The 22,813-nt window shown below is 37.4% G+C and overlaps 1 protein-coding gene across 3 annotated transcripts in view; it reads right to left on the bottom strand.

The window, feature by feature from the left end:
- Positions 1-22,813, bottom strand: part of SREK1 (splicing regulatory glutamic acid and lysine rich protein 1) — a 60,948-nt gene that overhangs the window by 24,281 nt on the left and 13,854 nt on the right. For 2 of the 3 annotated variants that reach the window (XM_048851893.2, XM_048851894.2), the window contains exons 2-7: positions 19,931-20,064; positions 11,470-11,585; positions 5,280-5,444; positions 3,113-3,291; positions 2,307-2,437; positions 1,049-1,163 (exon numbers count right to left, since the gene is read on the bottom strand). In XM_048851893.2, coding sequence (XP_048707850.2) covers positions 1,049-1,163; positions 2,307-2,437; positions 3,113-3,291; positions 5,280-5,444; positions 11,470-11,585; positions 19,931-20,064 — 840 coding nt within the window. Of the gene's footprint in view, positions 1-1,048; positions 1,164-2,306; positions 2,438-3,112; positions 3,292-5,279; positions 5,445-11,469; positions 11,586-11,873; positions 11,998-19,930; positions 20,065-22,813 lie in introns of those variants that run through there. The other variant, XM_048851896.2, reaches the window with a different exon arrangement.

The raw sequence follows: 22,813 nt of genomic DNA, 5'->3' as shown, positions 1-22,813 counted from the left end.
TGCAAAACTAAAGCCAAGCCTTCAGTGATTGTGCAAATCACTTCTCTTTGGTAGTATATGGATGTGGTGAGTCCTTATGGGTCACCTACATTGCCCACCATGGAGTTTTGGTAGTTGCCACATCACAGGACAATGCATTCAGGGGCATAACACAACTGCTGATGCAATACTGAAGAAACTTAACTTAAAAAAAAAGTTACTTTACATTCACTTCTATGCTAAATTTCTCTCACTCTTTTGCTATCTGAGGTAGTGGGTACATAACTTAGAAATATCCCCATAGCCATTTGGATAATCAAAGTTTCAGACAACAGGAATTCTGATTGCAGGAGACATTTCCAAAATTGAGATAACAGGAGTTTACCCTTGTCTCATTTGCGGGTAAAAAAGTTTGCAGGTAACTTTTTAAGAGTATACAGACAACTTTACTTCCATATTTAGAGGACTTGGAATTTACAACCTAACCAAACTTTAAACATTAAAAATCAAAACAAATTCTCAGACCAAAATAGTGGGGGTTAAAATTTAACCAGAATTGGTGGGGGGTTTTTGTGTGACATGCATTTTCAGACTGAGTCCGTTAAATAATATTTATAATTTTGGGATACTAGGAGTATCATACCAGCAAAAGCCACGATACCATCGAACAATCCAGGCCATCAATAGGGGGGAAAAAAATCTGACTACACTGTCCACCAGCAAAGCACAATTAATTGTATCACATTCTGAAATCGAGACCTTTCAAGATTTAACAAAAATCAAGCTACTCAAATGTGAGCATTTTATCTTCATCTGCTCTAACTGAAACCAGTCCTGTATCTTTTGAACACTATCCCAAAATAGCTTTTCCATGATGGTTGTCTGGTTTTGGGGAATGAAAATCTGCCCAAACGCATAAAGTTCTTATTTTGGTTCAGTCAACAGTATCAGGTACTTCAATAAATCTCTCCCAGCAATTCTTGGCTCAGAATTCAAAGACAATCTCAAAAGCTACTGCCATCAAGAAACACAGTGTAATCGCTTACTGCAAAATGGAAAGCATTCTCACCTGCGTTTTGAGCGTGATCTTTTCCTTCTAGATCGGGATTTTGAACTAGATCTGGACTCTGAACGAGAATGGGAACGAGATCGACCGCCTTTTCTTTCACTGCTCTTTCCAGACTCTGAGAGGAAAAAACCACTTTGCAGTGTAAGCTCAGAACATTTAAAGATCCCAGTTAACAATCTGGCACAAGTGGAATGTACCACATATAGTGCAATGGGCCTACTCTCTGCACATCTTCCTTCTTTGCAAAAATCCTTCAGAAACATCCAAGAAAGTCATTGCATATACTCGTTGAGTGCAGCCATCCTGCAGCAGTACACATAAACCAGATAATTATAAACAGCTAGCTGAGTAAGGAATGGGATTTATGTTGCTGCCACAATGCACAAGATTACAACATGTTCTCTTCTTGGCTTATTCAATTATATAAATTACTTTTTCTGAAAAAAAAATTAACTTCTGAGAATAGACAAAATTCAGAGTAGCAATTTTGAAAACGTGCACAAAAATTTAAATGACATTCAGCACTTAAAGTACTTTATATTTTCAAAGCACTGTATAAATATTAACTACTTAATCCTCACAACCCTTTGGAGAAGTATGTAAAGGTCTGGTCCAAAAATCCTGTAGTAAATGGAAAGTTTCCCACTGACTTTGATGGGCAGTGAATCAGGTCCCCTCTGATGATACTATGAGTAGTATTAAAAAAATAACTAGGAAATTTTAGAGTGTTGTGTCTTCCAGTTTTGTCCAGGGCAGATAATTATGCAGTGTCTAGGTTTGTTAATGACAATGAAACATCTCAAAGGTCTATGAAAAATCTTCATTGTTATCTTAATTAAAAGTTTTTTTAAAAAGATAAACAAATTCCTATTCTTTCATGACAAGCGAAGGACAACAAAGAATTGATAGAGTGAAAAATGTAATGTTTGTAAAGCACTTTGAATATAAAACAGCATTAGCATTAAGCATTATTAGGTATTATAATAGTATTGACTTCACAATTTTAAGCTATTGACAGCATTCATTGAACAAATCTTTGAAAATAAAATATGTCAAAACAAATTTGAAAAGAAACCTGGATTCCACCGGCTTGTCAAATAAGAAAACAATTTTGATTATTCAACTTTTACCAAAGACAAATACTGCTCATCTTGAGGGAGTCCTTTTCTCTGTCTGAAAATGCTCTATAAATGCATATCAAGATACACAGATTGAGATATACTGGTTTCATCCTAACTAGCGAACATAATGGATTTACCTGGCTCAATAGCTGCTGATATGAAAGACTGGGCTTCCCTTACTCTCTTCATCACTTCTTCCAACTCCTTGGCAGCAGCTTGTGGAGTCATTTCAGGAGGTTTCACTATTGCATTATTGGAGTGATTTATTCTAAAGTAAGGAACAAACCTAGCTTTAAAATTATGCTTGTGCACACTTTTTTTAAAAAAACTTGATTTAGAAAAAAATAAAAAATAATAAGATAAATATACACTGCACCCTATCCATAATTAGCTTGTTTATAGATTTCTTCCTTATAATCACCGACACAATTTAAGTATTTACACATAATACCTGGTTTTTATTGCCTAAAACCTTTTTACCTTGAATAAATGCATTAATACACATGGTGATGCCCATATTTATGTGGCATACAAACGTTTTCAAACAATAGAAGAATAAGAAATTTAATCTTTTTTAAATTAAAGGTGAAATTTATATCCTGAAACCTATTTACCACATAAGCCCCATATTTAGGGCTTAAGTAGAGCCTAGTGTGAGTCATCTACACGGTGATAGATTTCACCCTCAGAGATTAAGTATTAGTATACGCTGCTCTGTTCTACACTATACCCTTATCCAGGGGAAGTAACTTTCACTCTTGAAAATGTAAAAGAACAGGTATCAAAGGCTACAGAAAGCAGCACCCTGCTAATACAGGCCTTGCAAACTGCTTTGTATGGCATACCTCCACAGATGAGAGCCATAATTACAGACATATTTATAAAGATACTGAGAAATCTTTCATTCAGAATTCATCTGGATATTTTCTGTTTAATTTCTTACTTCAGTGGCCTGTCTCCAAACATAACTCCATTAAAGGCAAGAGCACGAGGTACAGAATTTTGGTCTGCAAATTCCACAAAAGCAAACCGTGTTGGTTGTGTCTCATCACCTGCCATTCGCACAAACTTCACTTCTCCAACTTGTTTAAAAAATTCAAGCAGCTGATCTGCTGTTGTAGTCTAGAAAAAAAAATCAAAAAGCTCAGGTGAAGTAAAATATGTAATGAAAAACACTTATCCAACATACCAGGTAACCTAAGAACTTCAGAGATTAGGAAAAAAGATTTCATTAGTCAAAGGCAACGTGGACCAAAACTTCTATATTTCTTTCCTTCCCCATAAAAGTTATTTGGAAACTAGCCAATTTAGAAAAGGGAGGATCACATTTTTTTCTCCACACATCTAAAAAGTCTGCTTCTATTTAAAATGGTGCCACTAATACAAAAGATATTTTGAAAGGGTGATGTTTGGAAACTATATATTATTAAAAAAAAGAAAGACGTTTCTGGATGAACCATTTTAAGAGAGGTATGTTAATCCAACAAATTTAAATAATCAAGGAAAGGAGAGGTGAAAATGCTTATCCTTCTCTCCCCTCCAACTGCCTGTAGAAATGAAGGAAAGGATCATTGCAAGCCCTGAACTCATCAGACCTGTCAATAATAAATGTATTTCCATATGGATCTGCTTTTTTTAAGGTAGTACATTTGAAATCATCAATTAAAAAGGAATTTCTTTATATTTCAAATTGAATAATTTCATTTGTGTTACATATACTGATTGAAAGTGCATCAAAATAATATTTTTTAACATGTTGTTTCTATCTATTCACCCATCCAGGGTTTTAGAATGGCACTCATCTCAGTAGTAACTTTCTACTTAGGTATATAGTTAGGCGAATAAAACAAAAGCCACATTTACTCTTGACTGAGTGGCATTTTCATATTTAAATAACCCTCTGGTAAATAATTGACCATTTAAGGAAGAGGACTTTGTTTCCCTGTTATGGATACAGAGGACTCTTCATACTAAATTATACAACTAATCCACCAAGTCCAGCCTCCTGTGATGGCCAATTATTCATACTTGAGAAAAAGGTAAATTCCTTCCCCACAATGCACCTATCCTACAGAGCAATGCTGTACATGGATGGGGGGATGATACAAATTCCTTCATAATCCCTGAAGTAATCAGTTTATTATACTCTGATGCAGATCATCATTATTTCAGCGTACATAGTGATAAAACCATCAAAATCTGTAGTATTTGTTTCTTTGAAGTAGTGAACTCTACAGGCTGTCTTCCCCCCCTTTCCCAAGAAGCATTCACAACAACTAATAACCACAAGAGCATCTTTTTTTTTATTTGTTTGAATTATCTTCTATTTTTACCATGTGGAACAAACTCATTATGCACATATGGGTCTTTTCAAAACTGTTTAAGGTCATAAATCACAATGACATGGGCTAAACCAGAGCTGGGCAAACTTTTTGGCACGAGGACCATATCTGGGTATGGAAATTGTATGGCAGGCCATGAATGCTCACAAAATTGGGGGCTGGGGTGCGGGAGGAGGTGAGGGCTCCGGGGTGGGGCCAGAAATGAGGAGTTCAGGGTGCAGGAGGGTACTCCGGCTAGGACTGAGGGGTTGGGAGGGCTGGGGAAGGGGGTTGGGGAGCGTGAGCGTGTCAGAGGTGCAGGCTCCGGGCGGCGCTTACCTCAAACAGCTCCCAGAAGCAGTGGCATGTCCCCCCTCTGGCTCGTACGTGGAGGCACATCCAGGTGGCTCTGCGTGCTGCCCTGTCCTCAGGTGCCTCCCCTGCAGCTCCCATTAGCCATGGTTCCCAGCCAATGGGAGCTGTGGGGACAGTGCTTGGGGCGGCGGCAGCAGCATGCAGAGCCCCCTGGCTGCCCCTACACATAGGAGCTGGAGAGGGGACATGCCGCTGCTTCTGGGAGCCACATGGAGTGGGGCAAGCCCCTGACCCCACTCCCCGGCTGGAGTGCCGGAGTGGGGCAAGTGCCAGACCCTGCTCCCCAGCGGGAGTTTGAGGGCCAGATTAAAACATCTGGAGGGCTGGATGCAGTGCCGGGCCATAGTTTGCCCACCCCTGGGCTAAAAACTACATCTTCCTTTAACTTTTCAAATTTGACAAAAAGGACGGTACCTGAGAATTCAGATTTCCAACGTAGACTGTTCTCCTAATTTCATCAATTTTGGAAGGATCCACATTTCCCATAATTGGTGGCTGTGGTATTTCTCCAAGTGCTGTAATATTAGGGTCCAATGCTGCTGCTGGTATAGCTCCCAACGTGCCAAGTGAAACACTAAGCTAAAAAAAAAACAAAAACATGATTTATAAACAAATAGGAGATTGTGTGTCCCAGCAAGGCTTTTATCCCAAGTACATCCAAGTAAAAAACAAAATACAAATTCAGTACAAACAGATAATATTTTTTTACAGTTAAACCCTCACCTTGCAAAAATTCTATCCCCCAAATCTAGCCTCTCATATATTAAATGTTCCAAAATATGGCCAGTCACCGTCTTGCTTAAGCTTTTGGCCAGTGATGCTATAGCATAATCAAACAGAAAGGTAATGGCAGAATTCCCCTGCAGAACATAAAACATGAACATTTATGCCCATGATATCTAGGGAAAAGGCAACTTTCTACTTTGTGTCTACTGCACCTTCCTAGCATGAGACAATAAACAAGAATTCCATAGCTATGCTGCCAAGAATGACATAATTCTCTCCCAAGTCTTATGTTATAGAGAAAGAGACCAGTCTACATTTTCTTTTGTGAAACACGTGATTAGATTTGAGTCTTTTTCCCAGATTAATATAAAAACTGAAATTGGGGGAGGAAAGACTAATATTGCTCAACGAAGGAGTTTCTTATGGTTAATGCTTTGGCTGCAATGTTTACAGGCGCTATGGAGAACCCAATGGGAGTAACTGGACACTCCATTCTCCTTCATTTTAAAGGAAAATGAGCATCCAAATCCCCTGCGTGGCTTTGAAATCTCAGCCTAAAGCTTTTCTAACTTGGACCCACTGCTAATGTGAAAGCTCAGAGGGGGACCTAAACTGGCTGAGGTCTAAATATTTCTTATTCAGTCCTGGTCCAGAACTACAGAAGTAGCATTAGTCTTGAGGATCAGTCATAGATCTTGTGCAACACCAGAGAGGTAAATGAACACCATGTACCACCGGAAAAATAGAATTCCATAGCAAGTATATAGCAGTTGTTTCTATCCCTGGTAGATTGAATGAGATTAGGTTTTAAAAATCCAACAATTCAAATAACTATCACCCTTTCCCTTACGTACATACACACAATTGAATTCCAAAGTGATTTTAACATGTATCTTGACAATTGCTAGATTTTCATATTCCTTATGCTGGTGGAAAATCTGGAATTCTAGCATTCAAACAGCATAATGTAGTAATTCTGTGGACTGTAAAGGATTAGCTGGTGGGCAACAGAGATGTGGTAAGTAACATGGTACCACTTTCTCCTTGTTTCCAATTGCTTCTACATGGGTCCAGGTGTCTAAAAACAAAGATGTGCCAGCCTAGCTATATCCACAGGGGCTACTGCAATATAAGAAAAAAGAGGAGGAGGAAAGTAAAGAGTAATAGCTCTCAGGGAATGGAACTGCCATGCACTAGCATGAGAGGTGCACGGAGCCCTTCACCACGTGCAAAATGTTCAGGGAACAAAGGAAACAGGCAGATGGGGAAGAGGACCACCAGGCAGCGTACCTCTGGAAAGGGAGGACCAGCCTGCAGGGGAGCAGAGAAATGAACCAAAAGGCCAAACAGCATATGCCCATAACAAAGACGAACAGGCAGCAACAAACCACATGTAGGGAGATCAGGCAAAAGAGAAACACATGTAAATGACTGGGGGAAAGAGTGGGAAACAGGACAGATGACAGAAAGAAATGAAACAAAGAGCAGGAGATAATTACTTATTTTTTCCAAAACAGACAAAACACCAATTGCTTTTAAAAACAATTAAAGTACCTGAGACTTTTCTATACTAGCATTCCATGTAAGCATGCTGCACAATTATATATAGGATTATAAATGAAGAAATGGGAGGAGTTGCTCCATCAGACACACTCTCCATTAAGATGTAATGTAAACACAAGTAGTTAAGATCTGCTCCTTTTTCAAAATGCAGGGATGAGGTATTTTCTAAGATCATGTATAAATCACTGTTTTCCTAATTCCAGAATGGAAATCATGAGCTTTAGTGTAAATTTAATGATTCTCCAGTTTTATGTCACTGGTACCAAATTTCACCCTTTCCTCTTGTGCCAAAACGTATTCACTGGCAAACAGCAGTTCACTTTGGCTTTGTATTCACTCCTTTTACCTCCTGGAGAATCCATAAGGAATACAGAACTAAAATTTTTCTAAACAAACATCAAATATTGTCAAATGCTTTACACAAGCCCAACTGTCAGTCCTTTATCTGGCATATAAAAGGTCAATATTTTCTGGTGGTACTATATGTATTATGATCTAATCTGAACTTGCAATGGAAAAATAAATACACTTTTGGGGACTGGAAACCCTTTTCATTTTAGTCTGTAAACTACCAGAGATAAAAATGCTCAGAATAATGGTCTTCTCTTGTACATGAGTCTGAAAGTACCTTAGTGCTATTTATAGCAAATCTAGTTTCCCAAACATACACTGACATTATTAAAAACAAATCTTTAAAACTGAAACAACACAACAACCACATGGGTGTTGATGAGAAATGTTCTTAAAATATATTAAAACATCCACATTTACATCCATCCACTTACAGGGGAATTAAAGTGGATCCAAACCTATTAATTAATATACCAGATGGCTCTAAGGCAGGGGTAGCCAAATCCGGACCGCCAGATGCTTTTGAACACATTCCATAATCTTTGTATTTACTTATTATCATTATTGTTATTATTTTTCTCTGGAGTCCGGACCTTGACTATACCTTGACCAAGAAATTTAGACCCTGACAAAAAATAATTGACTACCCCTGCTCTAAGGGCCTGATCCTGCAAAGTGTTGATCACCCTCAACTCCAATTGGTTCTGGAGGGAAGCCAAGAGCCCCTGCATCAGAAGAGGGCACTCATCACACTACAAAATTGTGACCTAGTGCAACACATTACATCCTTGTCACCAGGAACTCACTACACACTAGAGAAGGCTATTTCCCAGTGACAGAAACATTAGAGGTCTTTGAAAAGAGTCGCAATCCACCACGAAATGCTGAACCTCATTTTTTTACCTTATGTCCCTTATTAGCATGCAAGAGAACGACTGAAACAAAGATTTCACAGATGGTTGCCTCCTTGGCCTTTATAAGAATTCGTAAGCTGGGGATAGGGTGGGGGGGGGGAATAAATCTCTGACTGAGAAATATTTGCCTTGCTTAGACTGAATGACAAGGGAAGATAATAAAGTTGGAATATGCAAAGCCTGAAGCAAGGGGTTAGAAGTTTCCTGGATTTGATAGGTGTGTTGACTTTCCGAATCTGCATGTTTTCTAAACAAACTACCATATATACTCGTTCATAAGCCGAATTTTTTTTAGTAAAAAAAAGAAGCATCAGAGAAGGGGGTCGGCTTATGAACGGGTATAGAATGGGAGAGGTGGGCAGGGAGAGGCAGCAGAGCCAGAAGGAAAGAGGCGGGGCCAGAGTCTCTCCGCTTCTGGCCATGCTGCTCTCCCCCCAGCCTCTGAGGCAGCTGCTGCTCTGGGGCTGGCAGGCTGCGGCCACGCTGCCCGGCCCCATCCGCTGGAGCAGGCTGCGGCCAGGCCAGAGACATCCTCCCCTGACCCACCCCAGCTAAGGTGGAAGAGATGGGATGGGGAGAGTGTGGGGGTCCTGGGCTAGGGTCATGTGTGGGGTGGTCACAGGGGTTACTCCCCTGACCTCCAGCTTCTCCCATGACCCCCCCACCCCCAAATTTCCCCACCAGTTGCTGTCCTGGCCCGTTAGGGTAAGCAGCTGGCGGGCCGGGACAGTTTATTTACTCAGGTTGACCTCCGTGCCTGTGGACACTCAAGGTAAACAAACCGTCTCTGCCCGCCAGCAGCTTATCCTGATAGCCCTAGGAGCCAAAGTTTGCCGACCCCTGAATTATAGGGGGTCATGAACGCGTCATAAAAAAATTCCATTTTTACTTCTCCATCTTTGGGGTGGGAGGGCAGCGTATAAAAGAACCAGCTTATGATCGAGTATATACGGTACATCCATCCACTCAAAGGAAAGGTTAGCTAAGCTTTTTATTGAATGAGAAAAGTGGAAAAGGCATACAACAGGTTATGCAAGCCAATATCCTCTGAACAAAATTTCTTTACCATCTATCTTCAACTATATCTTTGTAAGGAAAATAATTTATAATTTAAATTTAGTCAGTCATTTTCTGCAGCATCAAAGTAGAATAATGCCTTCAATTTCCAAAATATGGAAGTGATCTCTCACGACAGATGCCATAACATTATGTGATTAGTAAAATCAGTTGACTAGTTGAGTCCAAATCTAAGCATTGTCTTCTCCACAAAGAACAAAGCAAGTTCCTTGCTACTGAAGAAGTATGTATAACAAATGTCATAACTCCTGAACAGTCTAAACAGTAGGTCTATTCTATCATTCTAAGTGCTATAAAAATTAGTACCTGTATTTATTTTAGTACTGTTCAATGTGTCTTTTAAATTCTTCATGAATTACTTTAATAACAGAAAATTCTGAGAGTAGAATTGGGCAGAGATTCTAAAAAATTATTAAAAATGCTAAAGGTTCAATAAGTTCTCTTGGCTAAATTCCAAGAGCACAGATAAAACTGAATAGTTAACTTCTGGAAGATGACTTATAATAAACAGAGGTAATTTGTGCTAGGTGATTAGATTAAGCTGGTTCAAAATCCAAACAGTGGATTATTTATGGCTGGAGCAGGGGCATTTATAGACACAAGGGGTTGAAGTATCAGTAACATTTTTGACTAATAAATTTCCCTGGGTACTGTTTACAGGAAATTACAAAAGGATTCAACTATTAATAATTTTGCAGGAATTTTGTCTTTTCTTTTTAAAAGGAACATTTTAAAAACACTACAGTGTCCCTTATACAACTACTAGGGTGAGCCGGTGTCAGACTGTGCATATTAGTTTGCAGAAGGTCAGTATGAATCTATGATGCGTGTCTAACTAGTGGCTTGATGACTACTGCTTCTTTATGAATATTCACATGGCCTACAAGGACTAATAAGGCAGAAATCACCATATTCTAAAAAGGAATAATGCTTACCAGAAGGAAGAAAAGGGTCCTTTCCAGTGTTTCTGAAATTATTGCCTGAGCCCTTAGCCAAGCCTGCTTTTCTTATGCCATTTTGTGTATGAGGAAGAGACCTTAGAATGTTCATTTCTTCTAGAGGTTTGACCAATATCAAACCAAGAAGTTGAAGGTGTTGGTAAACAGGGTTTGCTGAGGAGCCATTCAAGGGAACACTGTTGTTGCCAGTGTCTGTAGTGGTGCTGTCAAATGCACAATGCAGAAATCTAGGATGGTACCAACAACAGTTCTGGTGAATGCGGAGCTGCAGCAAGGTCAGTAGCTCAAGGGCCCATTTCCTCAAATAACATGGGGCTGATGACAGGGGAACAGAGGGAAGACCCATTAAGCCCAGTTTTGTTGAAGGAAGGTCTGCTTATTCTGCCGTTCCTGGTGGAGAGGGAAGGGGGATGGTAGCCTGTTGCTGCCAGAAAGGGTTAGCAGAAACAGAAGGGAAGGTGTATATGCAATAAGTAGAAGCTAGAGAATATAAAAGCCTCCATTCTTTTTGCAGTGATAGCATTTTGAGGCCAACATGCAACAGCCCCAGTCACTGGAGGGAGTGTGCTTGAGTATCCTAATGTGGCATTCAAGCCTTCCAAAGGATTGAATGTGTTTAACTCTAGTATTTTAAACTTTATAATTATTATTTGGGGAAGGGGAGTGGTTGGTAGTATATGCATTGGGTCAGATTTTGCCCCTGTTTATATACATCCAACTAAGATGGACGTAATCAAAGAGAATCTAGCCCAGTACTTTGCAGAATAGGAATTTGGAAATAAAGAAAAACAGTGAATGTGCTGGCCATACTCTAGCCTGACCTCTTGAGAAAAATCAAGACAGCGGGATTAAGTGTCTTCACTGACTTATTAGGTAGGGTGTGATGTCATGGGACTGGGCTATTCCTTTTCTCTCAACCCAGAAGGGGAGAATTCTTGGTTGGGCTGAAGGAGGGAGCTAGAAGAAACAGAACAGTTTATTAACTCCAAGTCAAAGAGATTAAATTTTACTTACTGAGGTCAGAGGAGTTGGTGTGGGTATAGGAAGCAACCCTGCACCAGGCATCAGGCTTGTCATAGTAGGAGCAGGAGCCAATAAAGAAAGGGCTTTGGCTTCATCTGGGATTTTACCTGGAGAAGCAAATGGAAGTGTTAGAGAGAGTTTGAACACCAAACCAATGTTATTCTTTTTATGATTTTACAATTTACCCTTGCACTTAAAAAAAATAGTAAAGAAAAATGAATCTATCTACCAGATCCTTACAAAAAACAAATAAGAACTTAAGTTTTTCCTTTTACCCTGCTCTACTAGGAAAAACAAAAGTGAGCAAAACTTCAAAGACTAGCAATCTCATTAATGGATTATTTTAAAAACTGAATAATGTAGACAATTATTTAACACTTTGAGCTATGGGTCACCTGTACTGGAAACTTAATGTTCATGAACCAAACGATATCAAGCATGGACGCTTTCCCAGGGCGGTGTTTTCGCGGTGATCGAAAGTTGTGTTACACATGACAACCGTTCGTGTAGGCTGCATCACTAATAGCACACAGAACATCAGATACAGAAAAGAAGAACATTTTTTAAAGTTTAATCCCCAGAAATGGCAAATAACCAAATTAGTTTTTTTAAAAAAAAGTGCTAATTGAAATCTGTCCCTTTTCTTTTACGGCTGCTACCTGCTTTTGATAATAAAATAAAATAAAATAAAATAAAAATAAAATAAATAAAATAAAATACAAAAATTACCAATGACCCCATACGAACTCTGTACTGCAGGTAGAGTCAACAGGGAAAAGAAAAGAAAAAAGAAAAAAAAAGAAGACCTACACTGTTTCTCTTTCTAGGTTGTCTCAATGTAACTGGGACGAAGAGAGACTTAAGTCTCTTGTCGTCTAATTGTAAATATACTGAGATAGTTGCTCAATTACTTTTCCCTTCTAAATGCACTACACTTTCATAAAAAATATATATTACAACTGTGACTAACAAACTCCCCCTGTTGTCATGCCAACAGTTTATTAAAATAGTTTCTCATCTGAATAAAATGAATGTGGTTATATGTATAGTTATAACAAAAATGCAGGACTAAGAAATCTTCAGAGCATTAAATTCTGTACTATTTAAACGATTTACTAAATGCAAATACTGATTTCCAATTTAAGGGAATTAAATCACCACAAAATATAAACAGTGAACTGAAAAACTGCCAGAGAATTCCTAATCACACGAAATAATTAAGGACTTCCTAATCTGCTCCAAATTGCCAAAGTAACCATAAAACAGCCCTCATACATTACCTCATGCATTTTAGAGGTGTTTATGGCTTTCTACAATACTGAACTTTGTAAGTACTAGAACAGCACCCGTCTGGTACTACTACAATTTGCACATACATTTTCATTACAGATCTCTAACTTCAGGAGTTTATAATGAATACATACAAAAGGACTCCTGATTTAAAAGTAAAATATGGGGCAAATTTTCAAAGCACTATGCAAAGTTTTGGCAGTGCAATTCCCATTAAAGCCCACGGGAGTTATCCCACTATAAGAATGTTTTGAAAATATGCACCACAATTTGCAGCTCTAGAATAGATTTGAGTTGCTCTGTTCAAAAGAAAATAAATCTAAATAAAATCCATTTTAATGGGAATAGATGTGGAATGAAAGAAAGAAAAAAAAACAACACACACACACACACACTCACACACAATTTCATCTAGAATTTATGTTGTATTCCTATTAAGCAAACACAGCTATTTAACTTTAAAGATACATTCTGTGAAACTTTGGTCCATAATGTACAACAGATCAAGCCACATTGCTATCTTAAAGAGAAAAATAAAATAAAATTGTTAGGGTCTGAAAATTATCTTCACAGTAATTTCTTCCGTAACTTTTTAAAAACATATCTGATCTAAAGCCAAAATTGTATTTAGAAGGAATACAGCACTTTGCAGGCCTCGTTTTAAAATTAGACATGCAATAGCATGTGAAGTTATAATGCCCGATTTGCGTGACTCCTCATGAAAAAGCAGGTATTTACTTGCACAAATTGTCAGTTATGCATCTAAACAGATATTTAGATACATAACCACAGTAACTGTGCATGCAAATTAGGTATACATTTACACAGCTGATTTTGGGGAAATCGTAATTTATGTTTTTAAAGTGCTGTTGAAACATGAACTAACCATGAAGGTCCATATTACAGATCAATAAGGCCCTAATCCTGCGGAGATATCCTCCTGTGTTTACATGTGGCACCTACATAAAATCCCACAAAGTCAATGGGACTTTACATGGGTGGCTCCACCTACAGGAAGCTAAAGATAGTAACACTGCATTCTAATGTAGTCCCCACAATGAACTTAAGCACATGCCTAATTTAAGCATGCACTTAAATCTATCCCTATTCTGCAAGCACTTAAACATATACTTAACTTTAAGTAGATGATTAACATGCTGACGTGCTTTGTTGAATAGGGACTGAATTTAGAACATGCTTAAATATTTAGTTGAATGAGGGTCATCAGTTCAGAAAGGTACTTAAGCATGTGCCAAGACTTCAAGCGTAAGAACAATGCCACTTAAGTCACTGGGACTATTTATACATTTAGTTAGGTACATGCTAAAGTAACTTGCTGACTCATGACCACATAAGGTAAACTATTATAGCAGTCTGCCAGGTGTATACCATGCATTTTAAATTGAAATTTTTATTGACATTTCCCTAATACTTTTGCTTTCTCACCTATGTTAAAAAAAAAACTAAGTAGAGCTGGTCAAAGTTTTTCCACACAGTTTTACTTTAAAAAAAAAAAAAAGTGCCTTTTTCTCAAAGATGATCTTTTCATGAAAAATTATCAACATCTGGGTTCTGCAGATGTTTCTTCAATATTTTCACTGATTTTTTAAAAGCAAACTCATGCTCAAAAATATTCAACAAAAATTTCCCACAGTAAAATGCTGTGGAAACTGTCCCAAAAAATGAATCAATCTAGAACCCCGAAAAATGGAAACAGTTTAGAAATTTCAGAAATTTCCCACAAAAAAACTTCCATTTTTTTCTCAACGGAACTTTAGTAAAAAGCTGATCAGATTACTTAGTATTAAAAATCAATTTAAGAGCTCATAAGGAACCGGTTATGTTCTTGAGTAAATATATATTTTATACCTTCTTTAATCTTTTTTATAAAAAAGGAATACAAACCCAGAAAAAATATAAACAACATTTAGCCTGTTGCACAATCTGACATCTGTTTAACATCAGGTTTAAGGCTTGCATGTTTTTCTTAATGCATATTGCCATGGGATGGGTGAAGTCAATCCTTAAAAGTTGAACTGAAATGCTTTCCCCAAATATATGTATTTATTTAAAAAGTGTACCATTTCAACTTCATAGATCAATTTCTTGACTTATTTCAATGTATGCCCGTGCCTTAAAATGGTTTTAATGACCTTTCAGTATTCAATAATAAATGACAGATCTGATTCTCATTTGCAATAAGGCCCCTTTATACTGTTCTAGCATTACAAAGGGACCTTTTAAGTGGGGTGTAAATTACTTTTATATCCATTTTAAGATACTTCAGCGGATCAGCTGCTTGATCTACACTTCACATTTATACTGGCATAACTATTTGGGTCAGAAAGTGTGAAAAGTGTCCCCATCTCCTAGCAACATAGGTATGCTGTCAAAAGCCCCAGTGTAGATACAACTATGCTGACAGAAAAATGCGTTTGTTAGAATGTTGTTCAGGGAGGGGATGCTCTTACACATGGAGAAAACGCCTTCTATCAGTGTGCACTGCAAGTTCACAAAAGAGCTATGCCAGCACAGCTATGATAGCATTGGCTCTGTAGGGCAGACATGGCTTGCCAGAGCAACGTAACGTGGCCTTAGTGTAAATAATGATTAGGCCTGATACCAGTAAAATTATAGTGTATTAGTCACAAGATTCCATCCTCATGCAAGTGTTCAGAAGGGATCAGTTTCCTTGTGTTTTGTACTATAAACTGCTGGGTGATTAAAAAAAAAAAAAAGAAAGAAAAAAAACCCGCTTCAGTGATGAACAAGTATCTTCAATCAAAGACACTTTATGCTCATATCTAATCTGGAGATTAGAAGAATAAATTATTTTCCTAGTATATTTAATCACTGGGAACTACAAATTTATGGATGAAACCATTTCTTAGAAAATCCCTTTCTGTTGCATCTAAATGAGAATGCCATTCTAGCGTGTAAAGGTTAAAAAACAAAACAACACAACAACGCCCCCGTCCCTCAAAAAAAAAAAAAAAAAAAGTTGTTTCCATCTTCCCACAGATAGCAATGTTAAAAGACAACATATCTGACAAAACACTCTCCAATCAAGGCCTCAGAATCCATTTACACTAACGTGTGGTAAAGGTTTTTCTTAAAGAAAAGTAATACATGAAATCCCGACCCCACTGAAGTCAATGGCTAAACCTCCGTTAACATCAATGGAGTTAGAATTTCACCCACAGTGAATAAAAATTCTAGAATGTTCATAATTTTGTCAAGAGTCATTCCAAAATAGATATCTTAACTTCTTCATATTAAAAATTAATACAAAAACCTTGTGCTGTGCTGGTTATACAGCTTAAAATAAAACTGCTTCTGATCATGAGAAAGAGACTGATTAAAATCCATGACTTTGTTCAGAAAAGCTAGATTCTTAAGAAAGAAGTAATAAGAAAGAAAGTAAGTTTCAGCTGGCTTTTTCAGAGACATGTACTTTTGAAAATATGGTCGAAGGAGGAACACACACATCTGAGAGCTGAAATATCTTTATCACTATTTTAGTCTTTAGACATCATATATTGATCTGCCTGTCATAGTTGAATTAAGATGCTAAAACATATCTCTAAGGCAGTGTTTATCCCTAGTTTACAACAGAGAATTTAGCTGACCTAATTCAACACTCTGTGTATATACCATCCACCACCCTCATAAACAGCTTCAGAAAGTCTACTTTAAAATGACACATCATTCAACCCTTTAAGAAACACCATTTTTACAGAATTGAAGAACCAGTTCACAAGTAGAAGTGAAAGAGATTCAGCAAAAACAAAACAAAAAAAGGGACAAAATAAAAAGAAAAGAAAGAAAAGCAAAATAAAAAATAAAAACAGAGACAGGGCGTCCATCTTCAGCGGGCCAGACTTCGATCTCATTTCCCCCCACGAAGGTTTCACTTGACGGCAGGTTTAGTGGCATGGCAAACAATGCCTAACTCAGGCAAGTGTAACAGGTCTGCCTTGGCCAGTCTAGTCATCTAATAATGCACAAATATCACACAGAGAAAACATACAAAACCAAATTAATAGTCAAAATCCATCTACCAGAAAATGTGGACATAAAGTTTAGAATGATGGTTAGGGCAACATCTTTGTTATGTTTCAACCTTTGCTTTCTAAAGGTATAACATTTAAAACAAACAAACAAACAAAACAAAAAAAGAAAACCTGTGATGCACAAACAAAGGAAAGGGTAACATTTTGACAGTGCAATGAAATTTTACTTCATTTAAAATAACATTTTTGGTTAATAAAGTAGCAATGGTGAAGTACATATGTGAACGTTATAAAATGAACATTATTTTCAATGCTTAGGGGTTCCTTCCTCACACACTACTGAGGTTGGACTCTTGAAAGGCATTCTAAATTTGTTTGTTTTTTTAAACCAAGCTTTCTATACCCTTTTCTCTTTTCTATCCCATCAAGCTTTACTTTTGTACACCAAGCCTTTCAGTAATGGCACTTTTGGCCAACGGCAGAATTTAAACTTGGCAGTAGAACACGGCTGCTACTGCTTTAGCAGCCCATAGTATACCTTACCAATCACGTTTACAGCTATATCACCAAATATTGCACTGTGTTCTCCAGAGCCATATATATCAACACACATTTCCTTGGAAAGTTAAACTATCGTCAATACAGATAGCATTTTCAAACTAACATGAATGGTTCTGTAATAAAGTTGCATAGGAACAGCATATTTATGGTGTGAAATTTTCAAGTGGATTTGTCTCACAACCCAATCATATGTTCAGTTAGTTGTACACAAGCTCCGTATTTTCTTGTAGAGTCCACAGTGACTTGTGAACAAACCGCTATACAATAATAGTGCTACTTTCAGATTGCCTCTGTCAGCTATGAAATGGGTTGAACATGATTGGGGAGGTAAAAAATGTGTTCTCATAACTTCTGTTGTATTCTTCCTCCATTATTAGATATCACCAAGAGACACAGAAAAATTCACCTTTACCTGCCTGCTGCCATGCCACCTCAAACTGTGACCCCATCACAAGGAAAACCCAAGAAGTGGTGTTGATTCATTAGGAAGCAATCTTCCCTCTCTGGCAGTACTGAACCAGTGTTTGAGTCTTCTAGATGAGACATAAAAACTAAAATTGTTCCCGATCATCCTCCTGAATGATCTTGTGGGACCTTTTCAAGTGTATCAACTCTCATCAGATATATTCTGCCTACCTGAATTCCTTTTGCAGTTTCAATTGGATACAGTATTATTCTTTTCTCCCTGACTTAAAGGTAAATGTAAAAAATCAAAACCTATGCTTCATGAAGCTCAGCAATATGTGCTCTATGCCCAAATGAACATGGTTGTGGGTGTAGTTAGCACATAAATAAGATTTAAATAACCTTTAAAATAAATATTTTCAAGGATCCATGAAAGTCTGCTTGCTCTGTTGAGTTTGCTACAGACATCCCAGTACGGATCATTCTGTAAGCACAGAACTCAAGCAACAACTCTTGGTATGTTTGCTGTGCCAAAATAAGGCTTTCTGGGGATACTGTTAACAAACCCAAAGAAGCCAAAAATAGACTTTGTGGAGCCAAACAGTATTTTTTTAAAAGATCAATTACGATTTATTAACTAACTATTTGGTTAGTGGTGGAATTCAACAGATGTATTAGCTTTGCAGATTATCATCAGCTCACTCTGATTTCCTGTGCAAGGTAAGACAGCGGGTATGTATACCTAAAGATGGCTGCATTCCACTGGTTTAAGAAAATGATTTCTATGGACTTATGGCCCAGATCCTACAATCTGATCTATGTGGACAGACACTTGGAGCTTATCTATACTATAGTCACTAAAGCAGCATAGCTATGGCACTATGCCTATGCTGCTGTAGTGCCATAATGTAGACACTATTCCTACAGCAATGGAATGAGTTTTACCTGTCACTATAGGTAATCCATCTCCCTGAGTGGCAGTTGCTAGATTGATGGAACCTAACTGCATCTTCACAGTGGATTAGGCCAGCATAGCTATGTGCTTAGAAGTGTGGATTTTTCAAACCTCTGAGCAAAGTAGCTATGTTGATCTAAATTTTAAGTGTAGACCTGGCCTAAATGCCAAATGGCATCCCAATGAAGTCAATGGGGCTCTGCCTATGTGCAGGGATCTGCCTATGTGCATCAGACTGCAGTATCAAGACCACAATTTGCAAAGCGCTTAACTAGTAACTCAAACATTTTATATTCAAGTAGTAAATGGAACCATAAACATTGAAAATATTTCTATTGGAGAAACCCAAATTGACAAAATACTTAGTCATGTCTGTACTTAACATTAGAACTGGAATTCCTGATGACAGTCCAGTTCTGAAGATGTCTTGAAAGATTTGATTAAATAAATCTAAAAATTAGCTTAAGGCTCAGATTTTAAAATGCATATAGGCATTGCTGCACTCAGCACTACAATGCCTAACTCATTTAGAAGTCTCAGTCTCATTTTCTGAAGGATTTAGGCCCAAAGTGCCTAAATCTCACTAGAAAAAGAGACGGATTTCTAAACTAGTTAGGTATTGCAATGCTGAGTGCAGCAATTCCTATATATGCCTTTAAAAATCTGGGCCCGAACTAAGTTGCAGCTTAATTGATGTTATAATTTAAGAAGTCTACTAAAGGGATTACTAAACTTTTTAAAAACAACAACAAACCAAAGTACAGTTAGGCCCTGAACTGCAATCTGATCTGTGCAGGGAGACTCCCTCACCTTTGCAGGAGCACACTGATGTCAATGTAGACTCTGAATAGGCATGAGGGTTTGCCCATGTGGATCAGACTGGAGGAGAGCAGTCTTATTTTATAAAGTTTTTTCAAGTATTTTCTTATACAAGTATGGAAAACCAGAATAAAACTACTAATTTAAATTAACTTATTAATTTTGCTCACGCATAGTTACAGCTAAATGTATACAAAAGATGTTTAAAAGCGTAGCCAACATATTTTTACTTCTTTTATTAATAATTTATTCTTTTTACCTTCTTCAAATCTAAAATTTTGCTTTCAAAAAGATGAGGGGAAAAAATAAAAAGAAGAGCATCAGTTACTTGCCAGTTTTTAGGAAAACTAAAGGCAATCAACATACAGGACAAAGACCAACATGAAAGAAGAATGTCTGAAATACCAACCTTCTGCACAGGGTACGACTATCAGAGCTCTATCAATAAAAACGGTGTTAGTTAGATGCTGGGCCACACCAACACTCGATGATTCACGAAACTTAATATAACATACTTTGGATGAAAAAGCAAGAGGAGCGTTGCTGCAAAATAAAAAGGAAAAAAAATCAATTAGTGTAATGAAAACACAGATTTTAGTTTTCCTCAAAAGCCTTTTTTAGTTTACTTATATACATTCACAGGGAGACATCTTTAGCAGAAATTAACTGAATCACTTATTTCTCATCCATACACACACTCAAAAATGGTACTATCTTCCTCTTAGAAAGGATTTAGTAGTGGCAGAGTGTAGCTATGAGGTCTTCTATTAACAAGGCACTAGTGCCTTTAGAGAACCTGCTATAGAACATTTATCAGTATAATCCAAAAATCATAAATAATGTAAACTGAACTATAGCACACTTGTCAAATAAATGGAGAACATATAATCTTTCTTTTCCCAAATAGTCTTTGTTCACTTACTCTAAAGCACAAAATTGAGTCATTTGTAGTGGGTTCTCCAGACAGCAGCACATATTAATTGACTTTCTTGTCTATGCCCTCAATTAGACCAAGCCCTGTTCATTCTTGTTAATAAAAAAAAATGTTCTCCAATGGCAGGAAAATTGGCCTTAGCTCACTGGTCGAAAGAAGGGCTCTATCTGCTACTTTAGCATGGTGCATTGAAGTATGTAATAACCTTGTCATGAAAAAACTCACAGATCAGATTAAGGTGAAACACAGAAAACAAGAAATATTTGTCAGCATATTCATTAAACACCCTATTAATCAAGGTTTTAGCCTTATTTCTTCTAAATACCATAGTCCTGACCAGTCAAGTTCATATCTGTGTATCATATACTATGCATAGGTTTGGCAGAAATTAATGTTTTTAAAAAACAATTTCGAGGGATAATGTTAATGTTATTTTTTAAGCTTTTTTAATTTTAATCTATTAAAATTTTCCCAGTTGGGGGGAAATTATGGGGTGGTTGGACAATACATATTTAATTTTAATAGATGCTAATATTCAAAAAGATAAAACTTTATAGTAATAAAAAACCAAACTGTATATTTTAACATTGATATTGACAAAGTAAATATTCTTAAATCAAACTCTAAAATTCTCAAGCAGCATTTTTCTAACTTTGCTTAGCTGTAAATTTTTATTGTTACTGAGGAAAATATTTGCATGCCAAGGGTGAAATCGACATTTACTGATAAAAAAAATATAATCCTTTAAGCCTAACTATGCACAATGAAATCAGTTAAAATAATTTTAAAATAATTTTTTCAGAAATGTTCTCTAAACAGGGTTTGTATCCACTGTACAAATATTTACTTTATATTCCTCATGTCAAATGTAGATTAGTAGTATGTTGGAGGTTTTAAAAGACTAAGAACAGGCACAAAATGGGATATTATTGTGATTTGTGAATTGCATTCAGCAAAACCCAGAAGAAGCTCATGTGATAATGACTTTTAATAAAGCAGCCAACAATGGAAAATTTGCTATTTGATTATTTCCTTTCTGAGACTGGCCTCTACCCCGTCAGATATATTTAAGCAGCGGCTCTGTTCCTGCAAATACTGTAAACAGTTCAGACCTTCCATGAAGCATCTGAGATTGCTTACACCACTTAAGTCCTCACTCCAGTTAAGTTCTTCCAGAACTGTGTACAATTACTAAATCCTAATTAGCAGAACATAAGGCATTTCTGTTGAGAAGTTTATTTCACCATATTAACTACGTAAATGAACCTGAAGAATCATTGCATAGCAACCCAAGGACACTTAAATTTCAGAGCATGAGTAGATTGGAGTGGAGAGTGTAATTTCCAGAAAGATAATCATTAGGTAAAAAGTTTGCCATTCTGGATCTGACCTCTCTCCAAGTCAGAGGCATTTGGGACACAGCAAGAGGAAAAAAAAAAATAGGTGAGTGAGAGATTAGGAGAACAGAAAAAAGAATGTTTCCCCTTTTCCCCTAAAATTAGCAGCATTATGCTACTTTGGAACCACTTCTTGGATTCACCTTCCCACAAAAGAATGCTCCTGTGGAGCAATGTAGGCCTGGTCTACATGAGATAATTAGGCCAGCATAACTATGCTGCTCAGAGTGTGAAAAATGCACAACCCCAAGCAGAATGGTATACACAGAGAAACATGTGGAGTGGGCTCTGAGCTCTATTGGAATTGGTTTATCTGCAGCTGAGTAAGCTTCTGTGACACAATATGTATCCACCTGGCTATGGAGGATTTGGGTTGCCCAGGCATTTAAGGAAGGAATGAAATTGATAAGAAAAATCAAATTATTCTTGTTTCACATGTAAAAGGCTAACTTTGAACCCCTAAGGACTACAGATTTACTGTTTTTTTGGGGGGGGTTGGGTTTTGTTTTTTTTTTTTTTAAAAAAGCTTTAGATTCAGCAGACTCTGAATATGCCACGTTGCTAAATAAATAAATCCAGTAGGTCAGATCTGGCTTGTAGGCTAGATGTTTGACATTTTTGCTAAGAAAAAAAATCCAGATGATCTTGAACTCCTTCATTTTCAAAAGACTGATCTTTCTATCTTGACACCAGTTGCAGAATTCTGTCTAAACACTTGCATAGCTTAAGAGAGTGGAAAGCTTGCACGATGATAAGAGAGTCTTTACTACTCTAGAGGACTCTCTTATTCTGTTTAGGGCAGTGGTTCCCAAACTTTTTCCGCCGCTTGTTCAGGGAAAGCCCCGGCGGGCCAGGCCGGTTTGTTTACCTGCCATGTCCGCAGGTTCGGCCGATCGCAGCTCCCAGTGGCCGTGGTTCGCTGCTCCAGGCCAATGGGAGCTGCTGGAAGCGGCGGCCAGTA

Source organism: Caretta caretta, chromosome 5 (genome assembly GCF_965140235.1).
Source record: "Caretta caretta isolate rCarCar2 chromosome 5, rCarCar1.hap1, whole genome shotgun sequence".
NCBI lineage: Eukaryota > Metazoa > Chordata > Testudines > Cheloniidae > Caretta > Caretta caretta.
This window is presented reverse-complemented; position numbering and strand designations above follow the sequence as displayed.